Genomic DNA, 18,086 nt, shown 5'->3' on the forward strand with positions numbered 1-18,086 from the left:
GAAAAGGCTTAAAACACACACGTGAAGAAACCACATCATCAGCAAGCAAGCTGCTAGCAGACAGTATGAACGACCACCCCACCCCCACCACTACTTGAGATGGGGAGCATGCAATTTGGTGTCATCAGAGGGAGGGGGTGGCCGAGAGGACCCAAAGCTACGTTAGGATGGGATGGTGCAGTTGCTAGGAAGAGGGGTTGATCATGCAAAGGCTTGGATTTGGTTGTTATAGAATTTGCTTGGTCGTGAGGATCACAATCAAAGATCGAGATGACTGCTTGAGTAGGGGCGCTGTATTCACTTTTCTTAAGGAAGTAGCAAAAATAAAGTAGGAAGATACCAAAGAATAAAAAAACGAAAAAAAGAGCGAGATTGGAGAGGCTAAAAATTCATTCGAGTTGTGGTTTCAGCATCTTCCAGGGGATATGCCATTGGACCTCTCCTTTCTTTGCTCCGCATCCCATGACACCTCCCCTTCCACTCTACATCTCCATTTTCTTTTTTCAAGCCTTATAGATTTGGAGTAATGTTACATATAGTATTTTTTACATACTCTTTGTGTACTCCATTAATGTGATTAGATTGATAAATCATTATACTTAGTTAATCGCAGCCGTTAGATTTCAGTTGTGATCAGCTGTCCATTTTCTCTCGAGTTGATGCATGGTATGTTCCCCTACATTTATGTAGTTTAGGACATTCTTTTGAGGGGACCGCTAGAAATGTACTGGAATAATGGAGGAAGGGAAAAAAGAGCAAAGCTCTGTTAAGAAGGATTTTATGGGAAAATGGTGAAGCAAAAATGGGGGAGAATCGGATCATATGGGTACCGATAAGGAAACTTTAGAGGAATATTATTTGATACCAAAACAAACAATATGCTTGTGCCACTTACATTTCCAACATCAACTAAACTGTGACCACTAGAAAGATATGTTGCATTATGCATTATAAGAATGTCGGTATAGTTTTCATGATCTATGTGGTCGGTCTATAAGTGCTTGAGTGGCTATACAGCCACCGACTCGAGACCCAGATTACAAGTCTACAACTTTTTTTTTCATGTATTTTTAAAATACTCGTAAATATATATTTTTTTAAAATAAAATTTACAACATCAATAAAAAACACTTATTTAATAATTAAGTATAAAAAATTAAAAAAATATATCAGGAAAAATGCTCGGGACCCTTATCGGATCCAAGGATTTCTCTAAGTGCTTTGCATTTTACTGACAGCTACTGTACTCGTACCGAAGGACGGGGCAGAAATAATGGAAGGATGGTTTAAACTTTAATATGAATATAAAATTTGATATTCGATTTTAGTTGCATTGCTTAACAAAACCTTGTTCAAGAGTAGTAGGTCAGGAAACTGGACCTTCCCGGCTAAATTTTTGAGTTACTGGCTACTCCATTTTCCAACATCAAACACATTAGATAAGGCCAAAAAAAAAAAAAAAAAAAAAAAACATTTCCGTTATTTCTTTGGCTCGATATCTGGTATTTCATTTCAATCAATATCCTTCAATTGTTCCATCATTTACAAGCTTCAGCTGGGGTGTATGATTCTCCTTAATTTACTATAATTTAGAGTCTTGAATTGTTGATTGGGAATTGTGTTGTACGTCAAGATATTCGTGGAAAAGCAAACCTGAGAAGAAGTACAAAATTTGGTAGCTAAGGTAATGAGTTTAATGGTGGCCACCTTTTCACATTCTTGGCTGCCTTCAGCTTCATTACAAGTTCCTCGCGCTGAGCTTCTACCTCAGCGTATTTAAGGCTCATGTGAAGGTAGCGCTCCCGAATGTCTAGTAACTCTGCCTCTAGTGATGATTTTGTGCGTCCACTACTTTTTTTTGTCACTATTTCATCTTCATCTGTGGATTTTCTAGGAACCTTTGCTTGGCTGCTTGGGCCCTCAGACAGCAGCCTGTAGGGGTAGGTAGATGTAGAGAAATTCTGTTATGACAGTACATGCTCCAAAGGCTGGAAAGGCATATGCTATTTTCCCATAATCAAAGAGTTACGCTCTTTTTCATTGTTGTTTCTTGCTAAATAATCAGATTTAAACCTCAGAGTCCTAGCTGAGAAAAAGAAAAACCGTCGGACTGCTTCCCTACAATGCCGGCATTTTTGAAAAGTTTGTTTCCACTAGTTTGTTTTACCAATGCAAAACTAGAAAAAACTAGAAAATGTTGTTGGCTGATGTTGATAAGAATAAACTTTATATGGTTTTTTCATTCATCTATAGACCAGAAATATACCATCAAATTCAGGCATCTCAACTACTGAAAACAATATTTGTATTCTCATTAATTCGTTGGAATTAATTAGAAGAATCTCATGGCATACAAGGAACTAAATATGGAAAGCCTTCTCTTGTTGCACCCTTTGGACAAAAATTTGCACTAAAAGCATATAGTGAGGATATTAAGCATAACAATATTCACGTACATGTGTTTTGAAGCCATTGTGCTCCACTTACCTGTCAATCTGAGCTTTATATACTTTATTTTCTTCCATATCCTTGGCAAGTTCATTCTCAAGCAACTGAAGCTTTGAAGCCGGATTGACTCCAACAGCATGAGGACTTTCATCAAGAATTTCATTGCCACTATTATCCTTCAAAGAATTAGGAGAGAGAGAGAGAGAGAGAGAGAGAGAGAGAGAGAGAGAGAGAGAGAGAGAGAGAGAGAGAGAGCTCCATAAAGTTAGACAAATGACCCACACACAAATGATTCTGTTGTAATTAGATACTACCATGCAAGTATCAATAAGCCATACACGTAGAATCAAAGAGACGAGAAATCTTATTTTGCCAACAATAGCTATAGCGGCAGAATTGAATTGAGTGAATATCAGATGTCTTACCACTCTTTGATATTGATTGCTATAAAGCTTCTTTTGATCTTTTACAAGTTCTTGTACTTCATCATTCTTCAAGGATTGCCTCCTTTTAGTATCATGATGCTGACAAGAGTTCTTAACCGTTTCATTCTTCCAAATCAATGCACAAGTGATAAAGCTAACTAATTATTGTTAACTATATTAATGCGCAATTGAGGAAGAAATACTGACCTTTATGGGATTCATATCTTCATGGACAGGAGTAACTTTGGAATCAATTTTAGAAAAGCTTGGAATCTTGTTACTGCTGGACTGTCTCTGATCCAGCTTTCCATCCTTCATCAGCTTTAATTCTTCTTCAAGTGCTTGAGCTTTTGTTATGCACTGATCTTTTTCTTCCTCAAGTAGTTGTATCTTCCACTGGTACTGCCTGTTTGCTATCCTGATCTGGCTGAGCTCATTTTTTAACACAGCATCATGAACACATAATGCCTCTTTTGCCATTTGACCACAATCCATCTGCAGAAGCTTTTCTGCTGATGCAACTCTGTTACGCTTATATTCATCTATTTCAGACATGGCCTTCTGCAATGAACAGATTTTTTCAACTAGTATGTTCTTCTCTGCCTTCAAATCTTCACATTCCCCAGATATTAGTTGCAGCGATACTTCCAGGCTCTCTTTTTCAAACTTAGCTGCGTGAAGCTCATTCTTGAAAGCCAAAACTTCATCATGAAGATTTTCCATATTCTGCAACTGAACCTTCAAATCTTTAGACTCTTCCAAGAGTTGTTCCCGTGCACATTCTGAAACTGTGAGCCTTAGCTCAAGACCATTCACAGCTGTTCTAAATTTTTCTTCATCTGCTTTGTAATTCTCCGACAGCTTCAACACCTTTTCATGGTTGGCCCTTAGCATTTCCTGGTTTAGTTTCGAAGCAGAAAGCTCATCCATTAGGCTTTGCAGCTTTGAGCCAGATCCTATTCCTGTGATGTTGAGTTCGTTCTCGATCCATGTCATCTTGGATTGAAATTCTAGAAGATCAGATTCTAGATTTGCTTTATCCTCACGTAAACTAGATACTTCAAGCATGGCATCAGAAGCTATTCTCTCATTTTCTTCATGAGTTGCATAAAGTTCCTTCGTTAGGTGTTCTACCTCTTGCTGAAGGGTCTCAACTTCAAGATTTTTCTCCAAATACATCTGATTTGACAAACCTTCTCCAATAATAAATGTTTCTTTGTTTAATTTACAATCGTCAATAAGTGCATCTAATTCTGAAATAAGGCTTCTCTCTTTTGAGGAAATGTCTACCAGCATTGAAGAAAGATTTTCTTCTAAGATTCCAACTCTTCGGTAGCAATTTGCAAAGTTTCTCTCCGATTCCTTCAACTTAGCCTCCAAGAAAGAACATTGCTCATGCAGCACCGTTTCTTGCTTCCTCAACTCTCGATTTGATTTCCTAAGAGTACTGCATTCTTCAACGAGACTCTCAGCTGTAGCTTTTAACTTTGTATTTGCACTGCTAAGATATTCCTGTTCTTCATGAGCTTTTGACCAGCTGTTTTGCATGTCCTGTAACTTCTCTTTCATATCTGCCTTTTCAGAATCTCTCTCAAGTTTTAACTCAGATATCTCATCTTGGAGAAGCTGAACGTAAGACTTGGAATTCTCTAACTCCAATTGATTGGAGTCCTTCTCATCAATCAAGTATCTTAGTTGATCTTCCAAACCAGATATGAGCACTGATAACTGCACATTTTCTCGTTTAAGCTCCGATATATGAACCTCTAGTTCATATTTTTCACTTTGTAGCTCTGAAGATTTTCTTTCCAGAATCTTATTGGCAGAAAGATGGGAATCCAGGCTGATGCTAAGTGCCATCAAATCGTTTCGCAAATCATTTAAGCATTTAGATGTGATATCACTCTCCCTTTGCAAAACTTCCATTTGTTCCTCGAGCTGGTTTTTTTCATTTTGAAAGTTAGGGATCTTATCCTCTAATTCACTCAGACCCTGTCGAAGTACTCCAATCTCTTCTTCTTTAGACAGCAACTTAGACTCAAGTTTTGCAATCTCAGAAACTTTTTCAGTCAATTTCTTACCCTGTTCAATGACTTTAAGTTGCAATTCCATATTCAAACTCTCCAATTCTTGAGTTGAAAGAACTTTATTATATTCAGTCTCCCTGAGGTCTTTCTGCTTTAACTTATCTTCAGGACAGTGTGTGCTTGTTATGTATTTATGTCCGGTCGCTTTGGACTCGAATCTGGTAAAAGATTTATTTAAAAGCTCATGGATTGGAAGATCAAAAGAAGTGTCTCCCACCATGGAATTCTTTGTTGCTTCCTTAAGCTTGAATAAAAGCTCCAGGTTTTCATCTGTCAGCTCATTGCATTCCTTTTCCAGCTCCTGCACTTTTTCCTTCAAAACTTCCATTTGTCCAATCAGATTTACATCAACTTCATTTAATGATCCCATTTCTGGGAAATATCTTCCATTGATTAACTCAGATAACTTTGCTCTTAAACTGATGATTTCTTCATCCTTGGCATATAACTTGTCTTTGTATTCTGTCTCGATTGCTAGGTGAGTTTGCTTGTTCAAACTCCCTTCATTCTTGGGTTGAGTTTTCTCCTTTGAGACCCGTTCCAGAAGTTGTACCATAACTTGCAAATTCTTCTCTGATTCCTGCAAATGTTGCAGCTGGAGCATTAAATTTCTGTTTTCCTCTGTATTTACTTGGATTAAGTTTTCAAAATCATCAAATTTTGATTGTGGTGCTGAAAGGTTTTCTATCTCAATTTTCTGGTTTTCTATGGTCTCTTCTAGCTCCTGAAGAACAGAAACGAGCTCAAGGTTTGATGCTTGACTCCTCTGCAACTGCATAGCCAAATCGGCATTGGACTCTTTCTGAAACTTCAATTCATCCTTCAATTCCTTTTGAATATGGGATATGCCTTCATCTTGCAATTTGGAATGCTCGGTCTCTGTTTGTTGCACCATTGGCCTCTCTAGTGACAATTTCAATTGTTCAACAGCTTTTTTTAAACCATCACGTTCTGCATATGCTGCTGAAAGTTCCATGCTTAAATTCTCCTGGTTTTTGGACTGATCTGTGAATTCCTTCCTCAGTATATCCAAATCAAGCATGAGCTTGCGGGCATTCCTCTCCCACATCTTTGCTTCTACATGATGCTCTTTAATTGTATCTTGTGCAGCTTCCATAAGGCTTTTAGAAGAACCAGAAGGATTCAAAGATGACATTGCAAATTCTTGCCGACTATTCTGAGAGTGATTTCCTGAACCCTTTAGCTGTGAATCAAATGGTGAATAATCTGATTGATAAAGACCACCAGCAGGATGACTACACAAATAACCACTATTTTGGGGGCTCATAGCTTCTTGTCTTCCGATCAGACTGTGCCCATCACTACTTAAGTTGCTTCTCGGGGAGCACTTTTCCCTCACTATAGAACCCTCCCTCGAGTCATAGCTGTGATATGAACCCGATTCAGAGAAGCTTGTTTTCTACAGCAAAATGGAGGAGAATATATAAGTTTCATGGTAACAAAAAGTTGCTTCATAGTAAATAGTGCAATAACTTCTAATAAATGCCCACTCCAATATACATGTCAGGTAAATTGTTGCCTAAAGTACAGGAGACGCTTGATTGCTAGTGATTAAATAAGTGCTTCAATCAAGTTTTCTTAATAACATATTAAAAACAAAAAACTTAGTACACTGCATCCAACACTAGCATCACATTTCTCGTTAAAAAGCAAACATTAGAGGAAACAAGTTAGTAGAAGAACTATAATCCAATGATGAACAATGATCGAAATACCAATATGTTAACTTTTAACATGATAGACTAGGTAATAACTTCTTTTGAGTGGAAATGAAATCATACCCTACTCCTCGGTTCTCCTGGATGCAAGGTACAACCCAAATATTTACTAGAGGATGATCCAAGGCTCCTTGTAAATGGGCTTCCAGATCCATCTGACTTTGAGTCCACATCGTGACAGTATGCTTCATGATCTTCCATACGGAAGTTCATCACTTTTGATTCTTCATTCCTGCAAAATGATCAATGGATCTTCATAACAAGCAGGATGCTGATGATTTCATTAAATGATTAAGAACATCCACCAAAGAATTCCTACCTGAGTTTTATTCTTGGTATTGGGCACTGAATTTTTACCTTCAAATCAGATGTGCAAGGAAAACTATTAGATGGTACATAAGTTTCAAAGTGCAAGCACAAGCATATTTTTACTACTAAAAGCCGACAATTTTCTCCTAAAATGGAAGAGAAACGACAGAGAGAAATCTGAACAGACCCTTGTCCCAACAACCTTTTAGGATCATATTAGTTAGTTTTCTTACTATGCTTCATTTTACAATTATATAGTTTAAAGATCATAAAGCTAAGGCACTCATCACTACTGAATCATCTGGTCTTTACTAGAGGTGATAAAACCATCTGAGTGCATTTTCATTTTTTTCCTCCTGGATATGAGCTTCTCAACCTTGACTTTTCAAGTTACACCTTGCAACTATGGAGTTCATGAAAGTTTCATGGCGGAAAACTAACCCATATCTCTCCGAAAGGGGAAAAGGAGTTTTTCACAAATGCACCTCTGGTAATTCAACAGTAAATTCTCTCAGTCCGATGATCCCTAAAAATTGATTGCATCCAAGGGTTTGGGACTCAGACTTAGAAGGAGCATACCACTAAGACCAAGGCCCTTACCACCTGAACCAATTCTCTAGGGGGGATTTGTAATGCTCCAATGGAAGGCCCAAACTGCATAGCATAGATACTTCACAAGGACTAGTCAATGATAAAATTAGAATTGGAATCCCAATAGAATCATTATAAAGAACAATAACTTCTCATTCTCAAGCAATATGAGATCTTATACACAACCTACGTTTAACCTTATTATATGGGGTATCACAATTTCCCCCCCTTAAAGTCCTGACGTCCTTGTCGGACCATTCCATCGTAGATGAAATGGCTTAAGTCTCACATTTCTAGTTAAGATAGGCTCTGATACTATTTGTAATGCCTCAATGGAAAGCCCAAGCCACATGACTTATATTTCAAAAGGACTAGTTAATGATACAATCGGAGTCTGGCCTATTAGAACTATTAAAAAAAACAAGAACTTTTCATTTCCAAGTAATGTGGGATCCCAAAATTGTTTCAATATGTGTAATGTGGAAACATCAATAACACACCAAGCATTAAAAAGCATAAAATTATGCAACTCACTTGTAATATTGTTCCATAGTTGCACTTTTTCAGTGGCAGTGAAACTGGAACAGGAGCAGTTGAACCCATATAGCTCGTCACATTGACAATAGCCTCTCCGAGGATGTCAGATCTAGCTGAACCCTGCAGTAAGAAATTCATACTCAGTTGAAGGTCTAAGAAGATGGAATTGAGTAACTTATTTTAGCCAAAAAACTAAAATTAAACAAGATATAGAGAAATTGTAATGACCCGTGGAAAGGCCGAGCCATGTCGGGACTGATTGTCCAGAAAGACTAATTAAGGTTACAATTGGAACTTTTTCGAATAATTATAAATTTAAATTCCATAGAGTAGAGAATCAATGTGGGACTTAACAAGCATCTTTATCATTCTCATTCATTTCTATGAAACTTCATAGTTCCATAGTTCATGCAACCAATGTGACACTTAACGGAGCGCTCCCAACCACTCTCTCAATATTAAAACCAGGGTATATAAAAAAAAATTAAATTATTCTGTACACAAAAATAAGAAGCACATTCACAATATTTGTAGAGAACGAAAAATCAGCAAAGAGAGAATGTCATGGATTTTTTTTTTTTTTGGTTTAAGTAATCATGGATATTATATCCTCATTCTATAAAGAAAAAAGGAAGAAGAAAAAGTTAATAACAATTAACAAAAAGGAGTATGGGGGCAGCATCAACAATACCATGGAAACAACAAGCTTTAAGAAACATTCTTCTAGCTCGTTTGAAGAGTACTCATGCTGTGAAACCCATGTAGATTCTGATAAGATATCCGCCCATTGACAACTTCCATTATGCACCAGTGCTTTGCCCGACTTTGCTACCGTTTTCCCAGTATCGACAGAGATAATAGATACAAGCAGCTTGTCCCAACCTTTCGGGACCTTTAGAACAAAAAATCAGTAGTAATCAAATAGTCGGTAATTATTGACTGAAGATCCTTGATCAAAAGCTTATATAGGTTAAAAAATTGGATCCAACTAATTTGAAATGGCGGTAGTTGACTTTTCATTGAACGAAAACAATAAGGGTCCCTCATAATTTTCATAGTTGAACATTCAATAGACTTTGGTGAAAAATTAAATGCAGTAGTAAGTAATGTAATGATAATTTCAGGCCCTTGCAGTTTTGAAATGAAGGCTTGCGAGGTAAAGCCACCCTATTGGAAGCGCACAAATTATCAGCTTCCTACCAGGACAAGCACGAGATGTGGGTACCACAAATGAACAGGAGTATGGAAGAATCATATGCGTCTACCTTCTCCATTACTTTCCAAGTCTTTATCTGATTACAGTTCTTCCATATTTAACTGGTGTGTTGCCATTTTATCAATTATATTTTTCAGTTTTATTAGTTCACTGGCCCATTGCATTACTTTAAAAAGGCAAGCACGGCACTACATCATATATATTATATATATGGTAATCAAAACGAGGGGTGCAACACGAGAGTACAGCACTACATTATCAGGTACCACCAAATTCATTGCCGTAAGCATGTTTCATTCGGTGATCAGATGAATAGCAGTACTACACATTGTTCAAATACTTGTAAATCAAGATCATTGGACTTTGAACAAAATACGTACGTCGTGTGTGTGTGTAGGATTCGAAAGATGCACCAACAATTAATTTCGAAGCAAGAGTTTAGAAACAAGAATGGGCCTGGAGGGCCTTGAAGAGGGAGAAGTTGAAATCAACTATGTCCCCTGATTTGGCATGCTTGTTCTTGTTGTGCAGCGCGAACATTGTATTCTCTCCCCACGGGGTTCCTTTTTTTTTTAATATAATTTGCTCTGAACCACTCTCTCACCAAAGGAAACCCAGAGAGTTATTCGGAACTACCACTACCTCCTCAACCACCAGTACCAATAAAATCAGAAAGAGAGAGAGAAGAGAATATCCATGAGTGCGACAGAAACAAAGCAGGGAGAGAGAGAGGTGGCTACGTGGTCATTGTTGCGAAGGGTGTTACTTTATTTTCCTTCCACAGAGACGAGAGAGTGTGTGTGGTACAGTAAACGCGTATGAGCAGTGAAAACGGCCAAAACCGGGAGAGCGGAGCGGAGGTTGTGGACGCAGGGGCAACAAACCTGAAACTGAACTACCGTAAAGGAAGACGCGACCTGTTGTGCAGTAGAGTTTTTGTTTGGTTAACCAAAACCAAAAAATTCATCTCATCTCAATTTATTATTATAATTTTTTTAAATTTTAATATAAAATATAATAAATAATTTAATTTTTTTAAATTCTAATACAAAATTAATATTAAAAAATTATATTATAATAATATTTTATTTATTACTATTTAAAACATCTAATCTCATCTCATCTGTGTAACCAAACGGGGCGATACATGCTGTTAATTAATGATTTCGATACTTACTGGATACTATTTTCGTCAAGGTATTAAAACTAAATATTTTAGTATTGATACCATTTCGTATACCGTTTTAAAATAGTAGAATAAATTATATATATATATAAATTATATTTTAAAATAATAATCTATATATAAATAAATTATACATAAATACATATATATATATATATATCTGAATTGAGGGTAAAAAATGAATTTATAGTTTAAAAAAATAAAAAAATATAAAAAAGGTAAAGGCTGAAATACGGGCCACGGGCCAATACGGCCGGTATTTAGACCAGTACAAAATAGATAAAATACCTGTATCGGATCAGTGGCCGATACAGTATATACCGGCCAGTATGGTATGGTATTTAAGACACTTGTTGTAATAGTCCCAACGTAATTTATTTAAGAGTAATTCTAACTATAATTGAGAAGTGTATAAATATTATGTAATTATTTTTAAAAAAATAGAGTTTATTATTAAAAAATTAATTTTTTTGTGTAAATCTTATATTTTATTTTTTTTAAAACAATTACACAGCAGTTGCATAATTTACAATTATAAATATATTTTCTCTTTATTTAATATAGATATGTATATTAGACTTACTTTATAAAAAAAAGTTATTTGACGTATTATTATTAATTTATTTTTCTTTACTTTTATTTCAAATATATTTTTAAATATTTTTAAAAAATAAGAAAAAATACTATTATAGTAATAGTCACTTTTTTAATTAATAAATAACAAAAACTAAATAGATAAATAGTAAAAATGAGAAAACAAAATTAGAGGGTACGGTAGCATTATTCTAATTAATAACAAAACAAAGGTGAAAAGATATTATATTTTTGTTGTTGGTTGGCTGACAGAAGCCGATGATTTCATGGCAGCACCGCATTGGTATGGCCTCGACTCTCCATCCCATTCATATTCTACTCCGCGAATTCATTTATAAATTAACTCAGTTTGCAGCTTAATTTGTATTATTCCATTGACATTATCAATCTTCCTCTTTATCCTTAATCGTGATGAATTAGCTTAATTAAAATGCTTCATAGTCTTTTCGTCCGTGTTTGATCTTTTTATCAACGGCTATCATGGCCTGATCATCTCAAGCTTTGATCATCTGTTTTAGTGATGGAAAAATGGAGTGGAGATGGAGAAAGAAAGGAAGAAGCAACTCCTCCCTAAAATTTAAGAAGATATCGAAAAATATCTTAATCCAAAAGATACTAACTAGCGTGCGTGCATGCATGCGTCACGGGAAACTCTCTCATAAATGTTGGATATGATGTTTAGTAACTTACTCGTCTAACTCTGGTTGCACGTCGCTTAAAAGTTTAATGTTCCCATGACAGAGAGGAGTCCACGTGGATAATTCTTAGGGACCAACATAAAGTCTAATATATAGCTTAGTTACGTCCTACAAAACATTAGTTATTCATAATACCCAATCATGCAAAAAGTTAATAAAGAAAACCTTATAAGTTTCTAGTATACCATGTTTACCTTACACTTGTCAGTAGTTGTACCACAATTTGTGCACCTGGTCAGCTTCCACACCCATAAAATGCCACGTATACCCACTTCACTTGAACGAATTCAAACGTAAACTACTCGAAACTAATTGGAGCCACCAGCACAGTGATCATCGAATTACAACCACCCTCGTGTTGTACTTCACAATATGTCGGGCCTATTTAAATCACAACCTAATAGTACTACTGGAGCACAACAAAGAGCTTCAACTTGGAAAACCCATGACGATCACATCACATTCTTCACGGCCTTTCTACACCCCACTGCTAATCTCTCTGGCCGGCATGGTCTTTACCTTTCTGGCATTAGCAGCATACCATCTCATTTTGGTACGATTTTGCCTAAGGCTTCGGCGGCATCGACAATTAGCCAGTAGTAGGTGGCACTTGAACCAGATGCCTGCAGGGGTGGACCAAAAAGTCCTTGCCGCAATCCCAATTCTCTGTTACTCCACGAACAATGTTAAAGGTGAGTTATTTCGTGTGGATCAAAGCGAATGCGCGGTTTGCTTGGGAGAATTGGAGGAGGGTGACTCGGTAAGATTGTTGCCTTATTGTAGGCATGCCTTTCATGTTCCCTGCATTGACAAATGGTTCTCCGCACATTGTAACTGCCCAATTTGCCGAGCACCCATGGCTACTGCGCCAATAATTATGGAAAAGCCCTCGCCTATAGAGATTCAGATCAGTGTTCATTCAAGGAGATGATGACGGTGTTGATATTAGCGCTCCCACTTTGAGGAGTGTGCGATCTGGCGGTTTGCCTCGTCACTGTACGGCCGCCTTTGTGTTGGCCAAGGAAGGAAAGCGGCCACGACGTTTGAAAAGGTACTTTTCCATGGGTCAATCTTATGTCGCTATTAACATACAAGGAGAGCGAGAAAAAGCAATTTCGGCTGCTTCTACTTCCTCTTCCTCTTCTTCATGTTCTATAAAAGATGCTCCAATGCGGAGTAGTAGACCGCATAGATCAGCAACAGCATCAGTGACGCAGTTAGATCATGACATGTCTTCAACGTTATTTGGGCATTTATCGCAACTCGGATTGGGACGGGGTAGCAACAGTACACCCACTGCAATTCTTCCATATTGAGATGCCTTCGAATTAAAGTTGAAGAGGATTATGCTGAAAGAGGGCGACTTTTTTGGGAAGATGTAATTGACATGTAGGATAACTTTGTTAATTCCATTTCCCCCTTTTTTGGTTTTGGGTTCACTTGTACAATACCAACATCAACTGCTTAGCTTAAACTAGCATAATTGTTATTTTGTACCTTAAATTCGAAACATACTAACAGAATATTGAGAGATGAAGTAGAGAGCAGACTTGAGAGAAGAGAAACGTACTGCTGTATTCATTTACTTGATTGAATTACAAGGAAATGCTCTGTATTTATACAGAGTCAAATGTAACTAACCTCAACTAACTCTATTGTAAACCAATAAAAACTATCCACGTATATATCAATCTATAATAGTCCCCCTCAAGATGATGTGTATATGTTATGCACATTCATCTTGGACAATAAGGTATCAAATGGCTTAGAACCGAGAGGTTTAGTCATCAAGTCTGCAACTTGATGAACAGATCTAACATGAAGAACAGTTAATGATCCTTCTTGAATTTTCTCTCGAACTAAGTGACAGTCCAATTCGATATGTTTGGTTCGCTCATGATAAACTGGGTTGGCTGCTATTTGAAGTGCCGCCTGATTATCACAAAACAACAATGCTGGTTGACTGTGTGACTGATGCAAATCATTAAGCAATGCTCGAATCCATGTTATCTCACAAACAGTAAAGGCCATTGACCTATACTCTGCCTCTGCTGATGATCTTGAAACCGTGTGTTGCTTCTTTGATTTCCAAGATATTAATGAATCACCAATGAAAACACAATACCCACTAACTGATCTTCTAGTATCTGGACAGCTAGCCCAATCTGAATCCGAGAAGGCTTTTATATGAATATGTGAAGAGCTAGGAAATAACAAACCTTGCCCAGGAGCTGATTTTAAATACCTCAGAATTCTCATTGCTGCTTGGAGATGTGGTGTTCGAGGATTATCCAAAAATTGGCTCAAATGGTGGACTGCAAATGTGATATCTGGTCTGGTATGAGTAAGATAGATTAATCTTCCAATTAATCTTCTATAACCAGAAATGTCATCAACTACTTCACCCTCATCTTTTGACAATTTAGTATGAGTATCCATAGGAAAAAATGCAGGTTTGGCAGCAAGTAAACCAAAATCTGCTAACAATTCTAAAGTATATTTTCTTTGAGATAAAGAGATACCCTTTTGTGATCTTGCAATTTCCATTCCAAGAAAAAATTTGGCTGGACCCAAATCTTTCAGTTTGAACTTCATTGTTAAAGCTGCTTTGACAACCTCAATGGCTTCTAAATCACTGCTAGCAAGTAAGATATCATCCACATAAAGTAGTAATGTCACAAATGAGGTTCCTTCCTTCTTAGTAAACAAGGAATAATCTGCTTTTGACTGTGAAAATCCGATATCAAACAAGACAGATTTGAATTTTGAATTCCATTGCCTAGATGCTTGTTTCAAGCCATAAAGGGATCTTTGCAATTTACATACCCTTGTGTCCCCCTTAGGTAGATAACCAGGACGTGCTTTCATGAAAACTTCTTCATCTAAGTCTCCATATAAAAAAGCATTATTGACATCCAAGTGAAAAATATGCCAATTATGTATGGCAGCCAGTGATAAAACACATCTAACAGTCACCATTTTTGCAACAGGTGAGAAAGTTTCAAAAAAATCTAGGCCCTCCTTTTGAGTGTATCCTTTGGCTACAAGCCTTGCCTTATGCCTCTCAATAGAACCATCTGAATTGTATTTTATTTTATATACCCACTTACAACCTATAGGTTTTTTATTTGGAGGAAGTGGTGTTAAAACCCAAGTGTTATTCGACTCTAATGCAGATAATTCTGCAGACATGGCATCTCTCCAATGAATATGCCTAACAGCTTGGTGATAGAAAGTTGGTTCTATTTCAGAAGAAATTGAAACAGAAAAAGCTTTATGAGATTGAGATAATTTGGAATATGAGATAACATCAGAAATGCTATATTTATTACCTGAATTGATGGCAGGAGCTGTTGGAGATGATTGAGAAGCAGAAGCAGCTAGATTACAGTGATAACTTTGCAAGTAATTAGGTGCTTTGTGTTGTCTAGTTGATCTTCTAAGAGAAGGAAAGTGATTCTCATCACTGAGAGATGGTATATTTGTGGCCTCTGTGTAAATATCAATGGTAGTATTATTGGATTGATTGGAATTGTTAATAGATGAGGAGGATATGCTATTTTCAATGTAATCAGGAACTGGCTTTGGAAGAACATTGTCATTTGACTTTGGATGGAAAAACTGAGAACTAATGTCCAGATTTGAATTATGAATTGATGAATCATTTTGTAAAATAAATGGGAAGATTGATTCATGAAAAATTACATCTCTGGAAACAAAAAAAATTTTAAGTTCCAAGTCATACAACTTATATCCTTTTATGCCAAAAGGATATCCTATAAAAATGCATTTTCTAGCCCTTGGTGAAAATTTGTTTCTGTTTTGAGTAATAGTTGATGCATAGCATAAACAACCAAAGCTTCTCAAATGACTATATGACGGGACTGAATTAAAAAGAACTTCATGTGAAGATTTGTTGTTTAGAACCAAAGATGGAACTCGATTTATAAGATGACATGCAGACAATATACATTCCCCCCAAAAAACTAAAGGAACATTTGATTGAAATCTTAAAGCTCTTGCTATATTTAGCAAGTGTTGATGTTTTCTCTCAACTATGGAATTTTGTTGAGGTGTTTCAATGCATGACTTTTGATGTACAATTCCTTTTGAAGCATAAAATTCAAGCATTTTGAATTCTGAACCGTTGTCACTTCTTATACATTGTATTTTTCTCCCAAATTGTGTTTCAACTAGATTGTAAAAATTAGTTAATATGCTTCTGACTTCAGACTTGTTTTTCATCAAATAAACCCAAGTAAATCTTGAATGATCATCAACTATAGTGAGAAAGAATCTGGATCCATTATGGGTTGAAATAGAGAAGGGTCCCCATATATCACAATGGATAACATGAAAAGGAAAACTTTCATTGTATGTATGAACTTGAAAAGGAAGTCTTTTCTGTTTTGCCAGTGGACAAACAGTACAATGATTAGACATTTTATCTGTAAAATTGATATCAGATACATTTTTGGAAAGAAAAAACAATCTAGACATGGAAGGATGTCCTAGTCTTCTATGCCAGACTTTAGAATTTATCACAGAATTGATAATATTTGATTTGGGTTGAACCTCATCATCACTAGCACCTGATTCTTGCAATATGTATAGACCAACTTTTCTTCTAGCTATCCCAATCATCTTCCATGGGGTATGCTCCTGAATGAAGCAAAAATCAGATGAAAAAATGAATATGCATTTCTATGTTGAAGTAAGTTTACTCACAGAAAGTAAATTGTATGAAAAAGATGGTACACAAAGTACATCTTTAAGAATTAAATTTTCTGATATTCGAACTACACCAGAATGTGTAACAGGCACATTGTCACCATTTGGTAATTTTACTGAGGTGTTTAGGATCTTTGTAATGGAAGTGAAAAAATCAATGGAATATACAATATGATCTGTAGCTCCTGTGTCTACAATCCAAGCATTATGGGACATTAAAGTGTAAGCTGATGCACTTAAAGAAATACTTGGATTAGATGATATACCTTGAGTGGAATGAGCAGCAGATTTAGAAATGACATTTGCTGCTCGATGATTGGTATTATCATCAGGTTGTGAGTGAATTAAAGATAACAATTTTTGATAATCTTCTTGAGAGAAAGGCAATTGATTAAAGTTCTCAAAGGGATTACTCAAAAGTTGACCCGAAACTTGATTAGCAGATGCCTGAAATTTTCCTTTCTGTCGATTATTTCTGAAATTTTGCTTGAACCCGGGAGGATAGCCATGAATCTTGTAGCATTTGTCCACTGTATGATTATTCATACCACAATGAGTGCAATACAATTTTTCTCTTCTTGTCTGCTGTTTTCCAGAATTGAACTTTCTCATTTCTGGGTTTGAATCTTGCATTTTGCTCATGAAAGCAACAGTATCCATGACACCATTCTTGCTAACTTCTCTTTGCTTTTCTTCTTGAACCATCAAAGAAAAAACTTTGTTTATTTCTGGTAAAGGATCTATCATTAGAATTTGCCCTCGAATATGAGAAAAACTGTCATTTAAACCCATCAGAGACTGCATCACATGCTGTCTATCTTGATATCCCAGAAAAATGTTTATTGCACCACAATTGCACTTTTGTAAGGCTCCACAGGAACATGCAGGAACTTGATTATAATCCAACAATTCATCCCATAAAGACTTGAATCTTGTATAATAGTCTCGTACAGATAAATCTTCTTGCACCAAGATTGACAAATCTTTCTGCAATTGATAGATTCTTGGACCATTACCTTGAGTAAAACGATTCTTTAATTCTAGCCACATATCTCTTGCTGATTTTGCACATATTATGCTGCCACCAATTTCTTTTGAGACAGAATTGATCAACCAAGAAGATACCATATTGTTACATCTTTCCCATAATTCGTATGAATTACTTGTGAAGTTTGGTTGACGAATCGATCCATCCACGAATCCAATCTTGTTCTTTGCTTTGAATGCCATGACCATGGACCTACTCCATGTATGGTAATTGTCCCCCGTGAGGATGTTGGACACCAGAACTGTTCCCGGTGAATCACCATTCTGTAGATGATAGCAGCTGGGAATAGCATCTATTCTTGGATCAGAAATAGAAGCATTATCATCCATTCTTGGATTAGAAACGGAAGCGTAACTAGTTTACTTCTGATACCATGTAACAGAATATTGAGAGATGAAGTAGAGAGCAGACTTGAGAGAAGAGAAACGTACTGTTGTATTCATTTACTTGATTGAATTACAAGGAAATGCTCTGTAT

The 18,086-nt window shown here is 36.4% G+C and overlaps 1 protein-coding gene across 1 annotated transcript; it reads right to left on the reverse strand.

Annotated features, from left to right (window-relative positions):
- Positions 1–1,473: 1,473 nt before the first annotated feature.
- LOC122278333 (myosin-2 heavy chain-like) lies at positions 1,474–9,397 on the reverse strand. Its single transcript, XM_043088521.1, has 8 exons — positions 8,828–9,397; positions 8,134–8,256; positions 7,019–7,056; positions 6,763–6,931; positions 3,081–6,380; positions 2,874–2,972; positions 2,488–2,624; positions 1,474–1,932 (listed from the first exon to the last, which is right to left on the reverse strand). The coding sequence occupies exons 1-8, from the start codon at positions 8,828–8,830 to the stop codon at positions 1,680–1,682; spliced, it is 4,122 nt and encodes a 1,373-aa protein (XP_042944455.1). The 5' UTR covers positions 8,831–9,397; the 3' UTR covers positions 1,474–1,679.
- Positions 9,398–18,086: the final 8,689 nt, after the last annotated feature.

Source organism: Carya illinoinensis, chromosome 10 (assembly GCF_018687715.1).
Source record: "Carya illinoinensis cultivar Pawnee chromosome 10, C.illinoinensisPawnee_v1, whole genome shotgun sequence".
NCBI classification, from domain to species: domain Eukaryota; kingdom Viridiplantae; phylum Streptophyta; class Magnoliopsida; order Fagales; family Juglandaceae; genus Carya; species Carya illinoinensis.

Excerpts from the sequence above, each read along its gene's own strand:
- LOC122278333 (XM_043088521.1), bottom strand. Across the intron at positions 2,973-3,080 it reads AAGATATGAATCCCATAAAG|CATCATGATACTAAAAGGAG; the intron begins GTCAGTATTTCT and ends AACTCTTGTCAG. Across the intron at positions 1,933-2,487 it reads TATAAAGCTCAGATTGACAG|GCTGCTGTCTGAGGGCCCAA; the intron begins GTAAGTGGAGCA and ends CTACCCCTACAG.